The following is a 19686-nucleotide window of genomic DNA, read 5'->3' on the forward strand; positions in this document are numbered from 1 at the left end:
AGTATCCTTTTCCAGAATAGACTAGTCTCTTCACAATTAAAAACCTGTTATGGCAGATAACCCTCAGAATCTACAAGCATCTTGAAGTTGCTGATGAAGTTCTCTGCTGCCTTTGTGTTGGAACTGGCTGCTTTGCTCTGCCTCACAATGCTGTGGATGCCGGTTCTTCCCTTGAACTTCTCAAACCACCCATGGCTTCCGTTGAACACATCTTTGGTCATCGATGATCCAGGTGTCTTCTTACCGAGGATGGCGAAAATCATACTCGACTTTTCACAAACGATGTTCTCGTTAATAGCATCACCTTCCAATTGCTTTTCATTTATCCATATAAGAAGCAACCTTTTGACAGCTTCCAGAATATGAAACTACTGTTTAGATACTCTTGTCACTCCCTTTGACACATCTCTCCCCTTAATCTTGTCCTTGTTCTTGAGGATAATGCAAATAGTTAATGTAGACCGATTGTCTGTGCATCCTAAGTCAGCAACACTCACACCATTCGCATTTTTCAATGATTTTACGTTTCATTTGTAAGTAATTTTCTTTCTCTTATGGTCATCAGTTTGAGGCTTTATCTTCAGGGACATTTCTATGAAGGTTATTAAAATATGCACACAAAAAACACTGTGAGAACAGAAGATTAGAAAAATGTGTGCTCACAAGTTGCACAAAGATAGTAGCAGAAAGAGCACTAAATCCAGACTGCAGTATATTCTAAAGACATTGCTCATATGTTGCTGCCAACAATGAAAGGTGTTCATATTGTTGAATATTTCCCCCACCACACACTAACAGCTAGTGACACAACACCAAATTGTCGTCACTCATTACGTGAAACATCTGTCGTTAAGTGAGTTACTTCTTTTACAATTCTTTTGCTTGTTATGCAAATTTTGCATTATTGGCAGTGCTCATTAAGTGAGATTCCACTGTACTTTAATCTGTAGTCCAGGTTTGTGTGGAAGCAACCAACTTAGCAACTCGCTTCTTAGCTTCAAACTCCAGAATTATCCTTTCCTTATTATAAACCCCACACTTCCTGCTTCATACTGGATGAACCTCTGAGCACTTGATACAATTTAGAGGAAGTGTACAAGACTTGCCTGGTTGTAAGCAGTGCCTCCACAATTTATTTCCTCTCTTAGCCCTCCCATTATATGCCTTGGTATGATCAAATGTTTGGCATTTAAAACATCACTTTGGATTGGGAAAAGAGAGATAGAACCTGCAAGAATACATTCAAATAATTCTGGAATATTGAAGGTTAGAATAAATGATGCAGGTTTCTTCCAAATGTGTCATCAACTATCCCAATATTGTTCTGCACCTCTGTGACACTCATGTTTTAAATTCATCTACTTGCTTACGGTCCATATTCATTACATGGGAGCAGCCTTTATGGAAATTAAAGGAGTTATGCTATTCAGTGCCAACATGGTAGTCACCTTAGGTCTTGCACCTCAGAAGTTTAGGTTTAGGTACATATTGTGATGGGCCAGTTTCAACTAAAAGTGTACCATTACGAAGTCATTTAACACTTTGTAAGCACCCAAAAATAAACTTCAACCCACTGCGAATATAGAGAGAGATCTTCTCAAAGGTTCCATCTACTCTCTTGATTATGATGGAAGTGTTAAGGCAGTCTGTTGCTGTAAATCTGAGACTACTATTCAGGTGGACTGACCATCTGTGCCTTCGTTGTTGGATGGATGGATGTAGAAACAACCTGGAAATACACCTGTCCCATCAGTAGTAGATGCGAGTTGGGGTCGCTTCACAGGGACTCCAGAAGCCTTTAGGGAAACAAATATCAACCCAGGCAAAGCCTCTTGTGCCCGAGTATGTCTTGTACAACCAGGCGGCAGGGGGTGGGGTGCCCCGGACAATGCCTGCTAGAATGTTTTACAACTGTCAATCACCTGATTAGCATGTAACAAACCTTATTATTGAGTATTTGTTTATAGGTGTGTACCTTCCTTGCGGCCCATGCAGTGAAGCCAATGCCCTGGTTCTCTAAAACTCCCAATGTTCCACTTCCACACCTAATGATCGTCCCTAGAGGACAGGAAGAGTTTGCAGTTGCCTGGAGGCACTGGCCAGTCTCCAACTTGGGAAACTAGGGCCACCATGCCCATACCCTACGAGGAAAAATCAGCTCTCCTTTCCTTATATTGCGGGACACACTTTGTTAGGCCCTTCTGCTGAGGCCTGTCCGGGTTGAGTGATCCTCCCAGCAGCTATGCTGCAACCAGCATAGCCTTCAGCATCATTGAGGCATGCAAACCCACTCACCCAGCACTGGAGGTGCCTATGATAAGCCAGTGTCTCCGGGAAGGGGCAATGTGATCAAGCATACACAAAAAAATGTGAGTAAATGAAAGTCATCATTTACAAACTAAAATGTTTTAATTGGATATTGAAACAGTAGCGTACGACAAAATGTGAAACAGCTAAATACCATCCAGTAGGATGAGCTGTCATCTAACAGGTAAAAAAATAAACCTTTTTTGTTACCACTTGGCAAAATAGCTTTCCTCACATGATCCAATCACAGCCAGTTTCTTTAACGTACCTGCTTGTGTGTGTCAAGCTTCTGTTCATGTTCATCCAGCATTGCAATTTCTTTCTTCAATACTGACAGCCGTTCAGCTGTTTCCTGTGTGTTGCAGCCAGGACCAGCACCCCTATTGATAAAGCAAGCACAACATTTGAACACACATTTGTCTTCATATACAACAATGATAGATAATTACATGTGAAAGTTCATAACACCCAACTGCTGAATTTCAATGTGCAAAGCCATATTCCGACCAGCAACAAATGTGACTCCACTCAAATTGTGTAACCGAGGTTGCAAATAAAACACCTATACTCCCACACTAGCAACCTGCCATGACGCAAGAGAGAACCGAATTTGAAAAATTTCACACTAGTGACACACTATACATCATTACTCGAGTTCATCACGAACAGGTTCACAGATACATTATGAAAATGTAATCACAGTGGCCAAAGGTGAGTAAATTGCAATCTAAAAAGCTCATTTATCTCTCACTACAAGTAAAAGGACAGAAAGTAATTGCACATGCTCTTGGTACGTATTGTGAATTCATCATTGATGGCTGTGTGTGCTATTTGGTTTCCTATAGTACCAAATAGAGTATTACTTGCTTTCCTAAATGGGAAGGACTGGGAATTTTATTAATAGTGAGTGGATGGAGTACTGTGCAGCAGTTCAGTCTGGTGTAGTGAGCAGTTTCTGCGACCCCCAACGCCTTAACACCAGATGTGCAGCTGGGTCACTTGTGACCTCACCACTTAATTCTTTCGTTTGCCACTCTTTTGCATTATTGCCTAGAGCGCTGAATTTCTGAGAGTTTTTGTGAAACAAGGCAATTAGTGATTATATTTACTTTTACATTTTATGGGGAAACATTAAAAGAGAAACATGAAGATTCACCTACAACTGAGGAAGTATCAGTTCTGGCCTCTGCTGCAGCTGCTATAACCATTTTATTTTTCGTGTAGCTTTATGCTTATTGTTTGGTCAACAATCACAAAACTTTTTGTCTAATGACAAAAAATGGTTCAAATGGCTCTGAGCACTATGGGACTCAACTGCTGAGGTCATTAGTCCCCTAGAACTTAGAACTAGTTAAACCTTTACTAACCTAAGGACATCACAAACATCCATGCCCGAGGCAGGATTCGAACCTGCGACCGTAGCCTGCCTAATGACATTGCAGTTTTCCAGCACGGGAGGAGTGGGAGAGCAGTTTGAAACAAATCTGTCTGTGTATGCAAGTACTGCGCAGCCAGTCCTTTGTCTCTCGAAATATGGCTTCAGTAGTGCATTCTAACTGTGTAAACAGTGCTTGCAATATACAAATCTATTATAGCCAAATGTCTACGAACAGAAGAGAACATTATAAATGCACTAAATGAGATTTTGGATCATGAATCTGAGGGAGAGCTGCTGGAGTCTTAATCTGAGTAACAATTAACACCATCTGCAACACCAGATTTTTTAAAAATCAGATGATGTTACTACTCAGGATGTTCTTCATTACTGAATATTGATGAAGGTATGTATGCTTGTGTGTTTGTTTTTATAATAATTCTTGTTTATGTATGTTTTGTTTTAGGGTGCGAAACAATGGGGCCATATGTGCCCAAGTTAACACTATAGAACAAGACACAGACGAGGTAAAAATAACTATATACCAATCCCAATTGACATAAGAGAAGGCAAATAAGAACAGGGATGTGGAAATGAGGCTACAAGACTCCATACAGAAACAAAAGTCCAAAACTAAAAATCAACTGGTCGTCGCCATACTGCTGTGACGGATAAAAAGTAAAATGCAGTCAACAGCCTGCAGGTGTTATTTGGGTCATTCCATGTCAAGTCACCCAGGTCTTGACACCAACCATGTCAGATTTTGATGAAACTTGGTACAATTACTTCTTTTATCAAGTTTTTAGATTTGGCGTTGTTTCAGAAGTCGGAAATCGTAACTTAAATGTGTCCTCACAACTAAAAAAACTTGTATATTAAAGAATACTCAAGATATCAGTATGAAATTTTGGAATAAGTTTGTGTATTATATCTAAATGTTAAAAAAAATTACCATAAAGATATATTAAAATCTTCCCAATGAAAAAAATTTACAAGTTTTTTTTTTTCTTTCTTTTTTTTTAGCTAACGAATGTTTAGTTTTACAAAAACTGCAATATCTAGAGTCTCAGACCTGATAGAAAGCTCAAATTTGTTTTAAAATACTCTTAATTGTATAGGCTATTAGATAAAAGAAAAATTGTGCTGGCTTTTTAACCTGTTTAATAGTTATCTAATTTTTAAAATAATATTAATTATATTTTAAAAGTAAAAAGTACCAAGTGACTTAGACACTGAAAATAAGTTTTTGTCTTCTTGGAGTAACAATGTACGCTTGGATTTTGTTTTGTTACTCCTGTGTTCTGAAGTAAAAAATTATTACAGTGTTAAATAGTGCTTGGATAGTATTTTATTAAGTTTATTCGAATTTTCAGTAAGTACTGTTACTTAGTTTACAGAGATTCTTTTCCAATATCCTATAAAAGTAACCAGAACAGTAATCAGACCAAAAGTGAAATCAGTATGTCAGATATTCAAACCTGTAGCGTAGGGTTATTTAAAAAATCTGACTGTTTCCAAACAACCTACACACCTTCAAAAAAGTTACAACCGGTATCTGAATTGAGTGAAGAAGAAAAAGATTTGATCCACTTACAATCTGGAATTAATCTGTGTGAATTTAAGAACATATGTTCACACCACAGCTACGACTTTTTAAATGTTTTTGAAAAGTATCAAACAACATTTGTAGATACACTAAAAAACACAAAAAGCCCATCAAAAAATCATTGAGAAGTGTAGGCTTGGATCTTTCTAAACAATTACTGACAAAAAATATTAGCATAAAACCTGGACAAAAGCTTTGCTCAACATGCTGTAACTTTTGTGAGGAACAATTAAGAGTTGAAGTCAATGAAAGTGAAACAGATGATGAAGTCATGGTTGAATTAGAATCATTGGAATCCAGAAATGAATCCCTCGTACAAACAAACATTGCTCTTGATAATTTAGGCTTCACACCGATAAAGCTTCATGGCTTGTCAGAACAAAGTAAAGGGTCTTATTTGAAAAGGAAAGTTAGCAGTATTGAAAAGACTGCAAAAAAGGCGGTTCCAAAAGCATTAAAATATAATGCAACAAGTTCTGATGACGAATAAGATACAAGAGTGGTTGAGAAAGCAAAGGATTTTGATGTAATGATTTCTCTTATGAAAGAGAAGATTTCATCTGTTGGGAGGTCTAGAAAAATCCAGATTCTGACCTTGGCTCCAGATTCTTGGAGTCGAAATAAAGTGATGACAGAATTTAATGTAAGTGAGTACATTGTGCGACAAGCTAGAAAGCTAAAATCTGAAAAGGGTATTTTGGAAACTCCTGGTACAAAAAAAAGGTAAAACTCTTTCTGAAAATACAGTAAGACTTGTAACAGATTTTTTATGAAAAGGATGAAAGTTCCAGAGTGCTACATGGAACAAAAGACAAAGTAAGTGTTCAAAACAATGTGTACATGCAAAAAAGACTCATTTTGTGTAACTTGAGAGAACTATTACTCTTTCAAATGGGAGAATCCCGAGGTAGAAGTAGGATTTTCAAAATTTTGTTTCTTGAGACCTAAATGGTGTATCCTTGCTCGTGCTGCAGGCACACACACTGTATGTGTATGCAGTATCCACCAGAATGTTAAACTATTACTGGATGCTGTGAATATTGAAGAATCTTATAAAGACCTAATTAAGATGCTTGTGTGCAACACGGAAAACCAAAACTGCATGCAACATCATTGCGACAGCTGTCCTGCAAATACTGCACTAACTGAGTACTTAACTGAAAAACTAAGTGAAGATTATGATTTAGAAGAAGAAATTGTAATCAGTCAGTGGGTTAACACAGACAGGGCAGAAATGATCAAACAGTCTATCAGTATTGAAGACTACATTTCTTTATTGGTTAGGTCATAGGAAAAGCTCACCCTGCACTCATTTATAGCAAAATCCCAATCAGCAGCCTTTAAAAGATTGAAAGAAGACCCACCACCCAAAACAGCAATTATTGTGATGGATTTCAGTGAAAATTATTTCTTTGGTATACAAAATGAGATCCAAAGTTACCACTGGAATAGAGGTGGTTGTACTCTACACCCAGTTGGAGTTTTTCTAAGAAATGAGGAAAACAATGTTTTTGTTTCCAACCACTGTTTTATTAGTGATGACCAAGAACATGACACTGGTTCTGTTAACTTTGTACAAAAAGAAATTACAAAGTGGCTGTCATTACATCATACTGACACTGACTCAGTTCACTACTTTACATATGGTTGTGCTGGGCAGTACAAAAATAAAAACAGTTTTAAAAAATTTGACTGAACACTTGAGACTTTAATTTGAAGGCCCAACACACCTTTTTTTTTTTTTTTTTTTTTTGCAACAAGTCATGGGAAGTCAATTTGTGATGGCCTAGGAGGAACTATTAAAAGAAGGAAAGCCAGTCCACAGCTTTCAGACGAAGAACAAATAATGACAGCAATTGATGTGTTCAAGTTTTGTGAAAAAAATATTGAAAACATTCATTTTCACTTTATTGACAAAAAAGAAGCTGATTTGCTACGGTTAAAACTAGAAAAACGTTTTTCAGCAACCCGAATCATTCCTGGAACAAGAAGTTTTCATGACTTCAAACCACTTTCAACAAACAACCTTGAAATTAGAAAAACTACAGATAGTGTAAAACCCTCCTTAGTCTTTTCTTTCCATTATTCTTCTGATTGGGTTCGTGTTGAACCATCCATAAATAGCTATATGGCTGCAAATTATGATGGTAACTGGTACTTTGGGCTGGTAAAAACAATATTCAATGATATTAACAGAATCTTCCGTCGGTTCTTGGTAGAACAACATTATAATAATAAATGAAAAGCACCAGTTTGCTTTTGTTCTACAATATTATTTTTATTGCTAACCGGTTTTCGGCTTACAAGGCCATCTTCAGGCATTTACTGAGTATTATCACCAAAGAAGTTAAATGTTAGCAGACAACATTGGAAGAGAAGTAACACATCTAGAGTGAAGTAGAAACATACAGTGAGTAACATCTTTGCAATGAAATAGTAAAAACTTAACAGTACGTAAATAACAATGGAGTTGACAGGAAAACCTTTAGCACAAAATAAGAATAGCATGCCTACATAACAATTTCTATTGATAAACAAAACTATTGAAATAAGATAAAATTAGTACTAGGCAAGGCTGCATCAAGAGGTATGAAACATGGAGAGTGATACACAACCAATTAAAAAAGAAGAGACAGTTGTCAATGTAAATACAGAATACACGAGGAACTTAAGCTATATCAATACGATAAACAGAAATTGTTCAAAGAGGATGTTAAATATGCAATCATTTCATGCAAAAGCATATTCTCTGAATTTGAAGTAAAACTGTTATCTAATATGAACCCAGTGCCTCCTAGAATGTACGGCCTTCCTAAACTGCATAAACAAGATATTCCTATTCGTCCAGTTGTATCACCATTCACTGCTCCATCTTACAAACTAGCCAGTAAACTTGATGTCCTAATTAAGAGCAAAACTAAATTTAAACCAAAGCATGGTATTTCAAACTCTGTGGACCTAGTGAACAAGTTAAAAGGTATATCTGTCTCACACAGTGATAAATTAGTATCCTTTGATGTCAGCAGTTTGTTTTCTAACATACCAGTAGTAGAATGTATTGACATTCTGACAGAGCTGATGCACAAGTCTAATGTCAATCCTGTGGAATTAAATGACTTGAGATTGGCCACACAGACCCACCTTGCACAGAACTATTTCCAGTTCCAAGGCACTCTTTATAAACAATTTGATGGCTTAGCTATGGGTTCCCCTCTTAGTCCACTGTTGGCTGAAATATTTATGGACCATTTTGAACAAAATTTTCTAAAAGCAGAATCTTTGAGTGCAAACATCAAATACTGGTTTAGATATGTAGATGATGTCCTGTGTATGTGGACTGGTACTACAAGATAACTCAACACATTCTTGAAAAACCTAAACGGTCAACATAAAAATATCCAGTTCACTATGGAAATTGGCAACAAATCCATAAACTTCTTAGATCTCACCATTGACATCAGTACACACACACACATTGTTTCAAAATCTACAGAAAAACAACAACTACAGACACAGTAATACCTTCTTGCTCACAACACCCCATAGCTCACAAACATGCACCTTTCCACTCAATGGTACACCGTCTCATATCCATCCCCATGTCCAGAGATGATTTTAAAGCAGAGTTAGATACAATAAAATTTATTGCCTCAGCCAATGGCTACAATCCAGTTCTTACTGACCACATCTTGCATAGGAAACAAAAACGGAAAATTATACCCCTCCTCTATGCCCCACCTGCTTCCCCATCCACTGTCTGCAAGAAATGGTGTACTCTCCCATTTCTAGGTCAGGTATCACAGACTATAGCCAAAGCACTGAAATCCTGCAAGTATAGGGTTTCCTACTATGTCAGGAACACTACAGCCCAGTGTGTTTTTAATAGCAAAGATAAGATCCAATTATTAGCCAACAGTGGGGTATACAAAATCACCTGTTCTGATTGTGACAAATTTTACATTGGTCAGTCAGGCAGAGACATATCAACTAGGCTGGCTGAACATGAACGCAGCTGGAGGTTGCAGAATTCGGACTCTGCATTTGCTGAGCATGTGCTGAGTGAGGGTCACAACTAACAGCCAGTGTCCCATGTACTTCACTTAGCAAACAAAGGCCATAAACTCAACCTGCTGGAAGCCCTGGAAATTAACAAACATCTTGCTCACAGTCCAGATCTCATCCTAAATGACCAGACACAGCTCAACACTTCCCCTCTCCTAAACTTCATATAATCATCTTTGTTGTTCATTACTTCCCACACTCTCTCTTCCTACATATTCCCATTTTCCTGTAGTCATTAAGTTGTTTTATTTGTTGCAGTTGTCTTTGTATTCCACATATGCTGTAGTTTCAATAGTTAAGGGTTTGCTTTTAACTTGTACTTGTATTACTGTCCATGTTTAACTCCCCTTGTAGTTGTCTCATCAAATACTGTTCATATTTTACTTTGCTCATTTATTTAATGTAAACTGGTATACAGCCAATGCTTTGATTATAATGTTAATGTTAAAATGCAGTACCACCACACTCTCAAACTGTAGGTTCCCTCAAACACCTCAATTTTCCTGCATTTATTAATTTCTGTTTATCGTATTGATATAGCTTAAGTTCCTCGTGTATTCTGTATTTACATTGACAACTGTCTCTTCTTTTTTAATTGGTTGTGTATCACTCTCCATGTTTCATACCTCTTGATGCAGCCTTGCCTAGTACTAATTTTATCTTATTTCAATAGTTTTGTTTATCAATAGAAATTGTTATGTAGGCATGCTATTCTTATTTTGTGCTAAAGGTTTTCCTGTCAGCTCCATTGTTATTTACGTACTGTTAAGTTTTTACTATTTCATTGCAAAGATGTTATTCACTGTATGTTTCTACTTCACTCTAGATGTGTTACTTCTCTTCCAATGTTGTCTGCTAACATTTAACTTCTTTGGTGATAATACTCAGTAAATGCCTGAAGATGGCCTTGTAAGCCAAAAACCGGTTAGCAATAAAAATAATATTGTAGAACAAAAGCAAACTGGTGCTTTTCATTTATTATTAATATTCAATGATGAGGAAGATGCAGAAATTCTATTTCTACATCCTTGAGGACCAGCTGCATCATTTTATTGGCCCGAAAGAGAAGATTCTTGCATAGTGCCTTTGGAGCACAGTCTGTGTAGTAGACACACCTCAATCAAGCGGCACTGGAAGAATGTATTACTTCAAAAAAGACTGTATCAAAAGAACTGAAAGCTCTTGGATGAAGTGGAAAAACAGTTTGAATCAGCATTAATGTTTATTAAAAAGACAAAATTGCTCAAAAAATTCAATGTTTCAAGCAATCAGTTGGGTTATACATAAGTGTCGTAAGTGCACTATCTTTGTACATAATTCTAATGTAATCTACTATAATTAATAAACATGTTAAAAAGCCATCGTTATTTTTGTTTTATCAAGTAGCCTATATATTTATGAGTAAATTAAAACAAATTTGAGCATTATATCAGGTCTGAGACTCTTAGATATCGCAATTCTTATAAAACAAAACATCCGTTAAAAAAAACTATATATATTTTCATAGAAAGCATTAATGTATTTTAATAGTATCATTTTTATCTTCAAATATGTATAATAAATAAACTTGCTGCAAAAATTCATGATGTTATCTAAAAGAGTTTTTAAGATAAGCAATTTTAAAGTTTTGAATACAAATTAAATTAACCATTTCCGAAGGTTCGGAAAACGCAAAACATAAAAACTTTAAAAATTTATAAAAAAACTATAAGAGATACAGCAAAAAAAATTGTAGGTGTTGTCAGAATGGTATTAGAACCATTTGAGCCAAATTTCATGAAAATCTAAGGAGGTGGGTGTAAAATTTATTTTTTATTGGGTGATTTGATATGGAATGACCCATTTGCTAAAACGACTGATAACAAGACGGCAAACCTAAGTTGGAACGTAAACTGTTAAAAAATGGGCATTCCGTCAGGAAATAGCAGACAGTTAAAACTTGGGCGTAATGGGTAAAAAGTGGTGGGGGAGCGGCACTTATCAAGTGACAATGGCTAAAAAGGCAGTGTTCAATTCAATATGCAACCTAGTTAGAATGACCTCCTCCCGCATCAAAGGCAAAGAGCAGATCATCCAAGCCACTGGGAGAGGCTCAACTAGCCGAAGTTTACTCCCATGAAGGGAGGACCAATGGCGATGCCAAAGGGACACCACCCTCTGACAAACGCAACACAGATCATCTGAGGGAATACAGTAACTAGTGGGATGGGGTACGATGACTGGAGCCTTGACAGCAGCCTTGTTTCCTGGCAGACCAACATGACCAGGGACCCACGGAAACATCACAGTGGCTCCACCAAGAGTGGGCAAGTGACAGTTTTCCTGGACCCGCTGCACTAAGGGATAGGTGGTACAGTGCACATAGACTCCGAAAGGCGCAGAGTGAGTCTGAGCAGATGTCATAACTGAAAAGTCTGTGTTGCTGGATGTACTAAGTGGCCTTATACGGGGCAAAGAGCTTGGCTGTAAATATCAAGCGATGTTCCAGAAGCCGATATCAAAAGACGTGGGCACCAATGATGAAGGCAAACCTGTCACCATGGTCAGTCCAAGTGCCATCAGTGTACACAAAGGAACTTTTGCAAAATTCCATGCGAAGATCGTGAAACTGAAGGCACTAGAGCGAGGCTGGAGAAGTGTCCTTAGGAAGCAAATCAAGTTCAAGGTTAACATGGGCTGCTTCACAGAGTCAAGGTGGTGAAGGGTTCACATCCACTGGGAAAGTTGCAGGTAGTGTGAAGTTAAGTTGCCAGAGCAAGTGCCAAAAGTGGACTCCAGGAGGTAACAGAGACTCACTGGCGATCAAAGGAATCACCAAAGAAGGAGGCATAGGATGAGTGGCCATGCATGGCAGACAATCTGCATGCATACCTGCTGAGGAGAAAGTCACGGCAGGAGGACAGTGGTAGTTCACCAGTAAGCTTTACTGCTTACAATATAATTGCTGCGATACAGAAGTAATGTTTTTGTATCACTTTTGTACTTTGTTTCAACACCTGTCCGTCTATTTGAGACTTTTCTCACCATTATACAAACGCATAAGCTAAATCTTTTTGTTATGTTAGAAATAAGTGAGTGGATCAGTACAGGTTCATTATAAACATGGCGATACATTTCTCACAAGAAAACAATACAGGTGACTGCTTAGTACCTGATATGCGAGTGGACCATAGTGTGTCATATGCTACTAAAACTATCTCCTGTTAAATTCTGACAGAGTTCCAGATTGGAGTAAATGAAAATTTGATGTAATCTTAAAATTTCTTTCGCTTAGCGTGTTCACTGAAATTTTACTTTTGTAAACTGTCTATATATCATCTAAATAATCTGTTGTCACAAATAAAATTAAAATGAAAGCATAGTGTAGCTCTTTCTGAACACACTGATGCAAGTTTCACATTTATAAAGTGAGTATTCTGCAAGTTCGAATGAGTTGAATGGAATGTGTGTGTTCTGTGTGGGACGTAGCAACCCTCCTCCACACTTCCACATGCTTCTGCCAAACTGTTAATCCTATAGTAATTTGTAACACATATAGTGTCTTGCACAAGATAAGTGTGAAATTTTCTCCAGATAACGCTTAGCCATACTAGGATTTTACACTAAACACATTTGAAAAATCAACAATGGACACAGAATTACAGCAAATGTTACATTTTGCCTGAAAATTATCCTACACATTATCCTGTCAAGATCAATTAAAAATTTTATATAACTCAAAGCAGAAGATGCTGCATCTATAAATTTATGGTTTAAGGACTATTATTTTCTAAAAAATTTTAAGATATAATCACCACCACCCCAAGTTATCTATTATCATCAGTTCTGTTTTAACATTTCCCTCTCACATGTGCAGTACATTTGGTTTTTTTTTCCTTAAGCAGTTTGTATCATACCTGATCTGTGCATTTAATACAAAATACTCATTCCCCAGAAACCATAATGTCCACTGGCAGTCATTTAAACATGACAAGAAGTTTGCCACATTTAAAATCATCTCACTTGCAGTCCATGAGGTTCTAAGTATTAGGAAAACGTAGAAGGCATAAGGCACACTGGATAAAGTGCGGTATTGGATCCCCCTCCCCAAACTTGTTGTGGTGACAAGACTGATCAGCAGTAAAGCTCGAGGACTAGGTTAGGTTGAATAGTGACAAATTGCTTAGAGGTGGCAAAGCCAATGAATATGAATGCCAAATAGAGGTTGTGGTAACAAACTGACTAGTAGCGAAGCCTAATTTTTACATCCATGACATATTGAGAACTGCAACAGAGATAAAACACATTGCTTTTACTGGCCCATGTGGCTTGCACAGCACTAGTAACTTCAGTTTCAAAACAATGAATTAGTCACAGAGATAAGATGAACTTGCTATGAGTACAACAAAAAAAACTGATGCATCAAAGTGGCATTCAGCAAACAGTGTGAAGTGCAAAGTAATTTAAGTACACTGCCCACAATCTGTGCTTACCTCAAATTACATCAATTTTCCAAATGGTTGGCAATTACGCGACAGAAATTTTAATATACTCGAAAAGTTAACACAAAAGCTGCAGATTATGGCTGCAGTAAGTTGTTATGGAGTTAACACTGTGGCAGAAAAACCATCTGATAGAGCACTGGGACAGTTGCACACACATTTTGAAAATGTTCATACAATAACTACATATTTGGGGAGGAAATGAGGGAATACTGGAAGAATAGGAAAACAACAACAAAGGAAGAAGAGGAACTGAAGTTGTTAAGAATGTGATCCTAGTTGGTCAATACAATTGTTAAAAAAAAAAAAAAAAGTCACCTACATATCTAAGTTATGAAAATAAAAGACAAGGCTTACTTCCACTGAATGCTGTTCTTGCTTTTCTTCTCAATGAGACCAATGCCCTCAAGAACATTTGTGATGTCATATATCCTCCTCTTCTGCCTCACAGCCAATATATCTGCTGCCTAGAATAAACATATGACAAAAATCACAATCCAACAGTCTTTTGACTAAATAGGTAGATCATTAAGTCAATAAATAGTGCAACTATGATGTGACAAGATGCTGCTTACGCAAATCTTTTCTCTGAAGTACAATATGTGTAGTCACAGAAACTAGTAAATAGAAGTCTAATTCCTTTGAAGAGTGGCTAGGCAATCAAGTGTCAAACAAATCGAAAGTCCTTGAATCTACAGATGGCCCTAGGATTTTTTTTCTGTAATTTACTGTTTCTTCCACCTCAACTCATGTATATGCAAAACACCAACCTGTACTTAAGGTTCAAAACCGATGATAAATTCATGTTGATGACTGATTTTCCTTTTGTTACTCTACAAATTTCAAAATTTGTCAAAATTAGTAAGTGAAATTAGTAGTCTTCTAAACAGATAGCAACTGGTACATATTTATATTATTAGTTAACCAAACAAATGAACTTTTGGACTAATGTTTACAATGACTTAAGCCATGTTTCAAAAGCTTACACAATGTGTGTCTAAATTACACACACATTTACAGCATGGAGAATTTGGAATATTATTGGTAATTTGTGAACTTCATGCCCCTAAACAGGTCTTTGGTATTACAACACACAATCACATCCAAGTAGCAAGCGGGCTACCACACAAAGCAAACTGCAAAATTTCCCGGTTGTGGTAGGTGGTGTGTATCACACAACTATTGATCACAAACACAAAAACTCGAAAGACAGGAGACAATAATACTATACCGTCAACATAGTTTCAAGACTAGAAAATGATTACGGTAAACAGACTAGTTATGTTACTACCGAATCACCACAAGAAAAACAGCTCGTGCACATAGAATTCCGTCAGTTGCTTCCTACTCCTCAATGCAAATCTCAAACATTAGAGGGCAAGTTCCTGTTTCCCTTCTGCCAAAAAACTTATACACACCGAAGTAACATACATACTAGTTTCCCAATAGTGATCACTCAAACAAAACCTTATTCACAACGAAACGTAAACAGAAAGAGATCTACCCATGTCTTGATCATTAAGAAAGGACAGTATTATTCATATTCATGACTCGTATATGTACTTGCCCATGCTCCTGGCGAACATAAATTAGGACGGTATTTATCTCTAGGAATTTAAATTATTAATATGAAGAAAAAATATCTCCAGCCAGTTTTTCGTTCACTGTCAGTTTCACAGTGGGCCACTGTTTACAGGGATAACCTACACACCTCAAACAATTAGGAAGAGCATATGTATATTACAGTCATCACATACTTACAACTTTCAAATCAAGGACACCATCCCTCGCCTGTTGCAACAGTGAGACGAATCTTGTGGTTAGTAAACCCAATGATTTTTCAAACCTACTTTGTTGTATGTCTGCCATACCTCACAACCGTTGTCAAAATTCAAACAAACGAATATATTTGAACTTCGTACGGATACAAACACAAAACCAAAGAAACTAGCATACGTACTGACATTTATTATCTTTGGATGCATTTCAAATGGAAGTCGACTTTCCTAACTAACCGTGTGGATACGTCATACCAACGATATAAAACAGTCTATCTCTTTGCAAAACGCAGCGGATAACGAATTTGTCAGATAATATTGCAGTGACAATCTGGGTCCATAATTAACAAAAAGAGTCAGTTTGATCTAATTCTGATCGCGAAAATCTATCTCGTTTGTGTTACGAACAGCGATAGCAGCGCGCCAAACGGCCAGATCACTTCAGAATACGAAATCAGATGAGTGGTAATATTAGCGTTTATACTGATACGTAAGATAGTTTTGGCAGTAGGGAGTGTATAGAGTGCCATAAAAACGACAATAATTAAAAAAGTGACACCACATTTGTATTCTTTAGTTTCCTAAGTCACTGGGGGATACGAAATAGTGCATTACAGGACAGTTTATTTACGATCCTCTTGAAACGCTCGGACATTTACTGAATAATATCGTTTTCTTTTAACAACAAAAAACTGCTACTAAACTCCAGAAGACCTAATCTTTTACAGAAAGATGTCATACATCTAGCCAACAAAGCAGAGTTTTGTTCGCTATACTTAGAGCCAAATCAGTGAATGTGGTATATAGGAAACCTGTATGAAAAGTAATACCTTCACTATTTTAAGTATAAAATAAGCCGCCACAACTGTAGCTGTAGGGAAGACCACACAGAAGTGACAGTAAATCATCAAAAGCAATAAAACTGTTTCCCAACGCAGGAGAAACCAATTGCATGGCTGTTACTAAACGTGAGCCACTAACAGCAAAAATCTTCAGTACATCCATCTTTGAAAAAAATAATTACATTTTCAAAAATACTCATATATTAGGAAGTCGAGTGAATTGTAAAAAGGGGCGAATCATTCGACTCTATAAAAAAAATTATATGTCAAGGAAAGTGTCTATTATAATAAAAAAAGACAACAACAGATACATATATGCTTCTTATACATGAAATGTGTCTACGTTCTTTTCCTTTCAACGGAATAAGCTGTAAAAATAGAAGTATTCGAACGTATTTCTTCATGAATGAGTTCTAGCTTACGTCACTGAAGAATAGAATAGAATAGAATAGAATATTTATTTACCTTTCGTAAGTTTTCCATACAATTGCCATCGTCAGAGTGTTCAATACATTTTTTTAAAATTACAGTAATTATTATTGTACATAATTGTGCCTGTGCAGGGCAAGCAGATATGCATGCTAAAGTAATATTGATAATACAACAATTATTCATTTATAATAGTAATAATAATAATAATAATAATAATAATGCCCGTGGAGGCCCGGGAAAAGAATAGGCCTCCGGTATGTTCTGCCAGTCGTAAAAGGCGACGAAAAGAACAAACCACTAGTAGGGCTAACCCCCCTTTTAGTGTGATTAGTTGGTTCAAGACAGAACTAAAGAAGCCTCGGACAAGCGCCGTCATGGTCGGAGATGACGCTTGAACCCTATGCCCGTCCATCAATGGTAACGACACTGCTAGCCAACTGGAAAATGATTTAAATCCAAATAGAGGTGTTTTCCAGGATATGCTTCCTGCAACCACCCTAGAAGGAAAACAAAGACAGAGGATGAGACGGTCAGATGAAGTTAACTGACACCTCATGTTATGTTATTACCAAGCAACAAACCTAGGAACCAACACAACTAGATACAGATCTCAAGTATACACAACATTTATTATCAGACACCCAGAATTAAAATTTTTAACAGAACAACAACTAGCTGATCAGATCCGTGTAATAATAAAAAATAACAGGATACCCAGTCAGAATTAGAAAACATCAAACAACAAGTACAAAAAATACTGGAACAAAATAATGTGTAATCAGAAGAAGAAGAAAATACAGTAATGGACATCCCAGAGCAAACAAACAAAGAACAACACGCATCAATTAAACAATCAGAGGAAAACGAAATCTTAATACAGCCACCAGAACAAGCACAAAAAGAACACGAAGTGACACACATGTTAGATATAGAAGAAAAATTTCAGCTGACATTTATAGAATACAAAGACACAAATACAGACATTAGACCATCAAATAACCTAAAAGTCGAAACAACAATAACAACTACCAACACAATCACACACAACAAAATAAATGAAAATACAACTATGGAAGAGTTACAACTACTGGTTTGTATAGGAGCACTCACTACACTAAATATACACACTAGGCAGAGATCAGAACCAACCAACACACAGAAGAAACCCACAAAACCAGCATGGCAACACAGGCTACAGATGAGAATAGAAAAACTGAGAAAAGACATCGGACAAATAACACAATGTATAAGAAATGAAATATCAGACAAAAAACGAAAAAGGTTAGGTAATATCTCACAACAAGAAGCGATAGAGCAATTAGATGAAAAGAAGCAGAAATTACAATTATTGGCCAAACGACTTAGAAGATACAAAAAAGTGAAAATAGAAGGAAACAAAACCAAACATTCAACACAAACCAAAAGAAATTTTACCAGACAATAGATAACACACACATTAAAATAGACAATCCACCAAATATAACAGACATTGAACAATTCTGGAGCAACATATAGCCAAACCTGGTACAACATAACAGACATGCACGGTAGGTACAAGCAGAAACAGGCACATACAAAATGATACCACAAATGCCTGGAGTGATAATTTTGCAACATGAAGTCACCCGAGCAATTAATTTTACGCATAATTGGAAAGCCCCTGGAAAAGATAAAATAGCAAATTTCTGGCTAAAGAAGTTCACCTCAACACATTCACATCTAACTAAACTATTTAACAGTTACATTGCAGACCCATACACATTCCCTGATACACTTACACAAGGAATAACTTATCTGAATCCTAAAGATCAAGCAGACACTGCAAACCCAGCTAAATATCGCCCCATAACATCCCTACCAACAATATACAAAATATTAACTTCAGTCATTAAACAGAAATTAATGACACATACAACACAGAACAAAATTATAAATGAAGAACAAAAAGGCTGTTGCAAAGGAGCACGAGGATGTAAAGAGCAACTGATAATAGATGCAGAGGTGACATATCAAGCTAAAACTAAACAAAGGTCGCTACACTACACATACACTGATTACCAAAAAGCTTTTGATAGTGTACCCCACTCATGGTTACTACAAATGTTGGAAATATACAAAGTAGATCCTAAATTGATACAGTTCCTAAACATAGTAATGATAAATTGGAAAACCACACTTAATATCCAAACAAATTCAAATAATATCACATCACAGCCAATACAGATTAAGCGTGGAATATACCAAGGAGACCCATTAAGTCCTTTCTGGTTCTGCCTTGCTCTGAACCCACTACCCAGCATGCTAAATAATACAAATTATGGATACAATATTACTGGAACATACCAACACAAAATCACACATTTGCTATACATGGATGATCTAAAACTACTGGCAGCAACAAATCAACAACTCAACCAATTACTAAAGATAACAGATGTATTCAGCAATGATACAAATATGGCTTTTTGAACAGACAAATGTGAGAAAAATAGCATAGTCAAAGGAAAACACACTAAACAAGAAGATTACATATTGGATAACCACAGCGACTGCATAGAAGCGATGGAAAAAACAGATACCTATAAATTTCTAGGATACAGACAAAAAATAGGAATAGATAATACAAATATTAAAGAAGAACTAAAAGAAAAATATAGACAAAGACCAACAAAAATACTGAAAACAGAGTTGACAGCAAGAAACAAGACAAAAGCTATAAATACTTATGCTATACAAATATTGAGCTATTCATTTGGAGTAGTGAAATGGAGTAACACAGAACTAGAAGCACTCAATACACTTA

General features: G+C 36.6%; 1 protein-coding gene across 1 annotated transcript in view; it reads right to left on the minus strand.

Moving 5' to 3' along the window:
* Window positions 1–15773, minus strand: part of LOC124546674 (transcription factor E2F5-like) — a 73917-nt gene extending 58144 nt beyond the window's left edge. The window contains exons 1-3 of the mRNA XM_047125055.1: window positions 15593–15773; window positions 14189–14298; window positions 2576–2687 (exon numbers count right to left, since the gene is read on the minus strand). Of these exons, the coding sequence (XP_046981011.1) occupies window positions 2576–2687; window positions 14189–14298; window positions 15593–15700 (330 nt within the window). The 5' untranslated portion in view covers window positions 15701–15773. The remainder of the gene's footprint in view (window positions 1–2575; window positions 2688–14188; window positions 14299–15592) is intronic.
* Between the last annotated feature and the right edge of the window lie 3913 nt (window positions 15774–19686).

The sequence above is a fragment of the Schistocerca americana genome, chromosome 1, assembly GCF_021461395.2.
Source record: "Schistocerca americana isolate TAMUIC-IGC-003095 chromosome 1, iqSchAmer2.1, whole genome shotgun sequence".
NCBI classification, from domain to species: domain Eukaryota; kingdom Metazoa; phylum Arthropoda; class Insecta; order Orthoptera; family Acrididae; genus Schistocerca; species Schistocerca americana.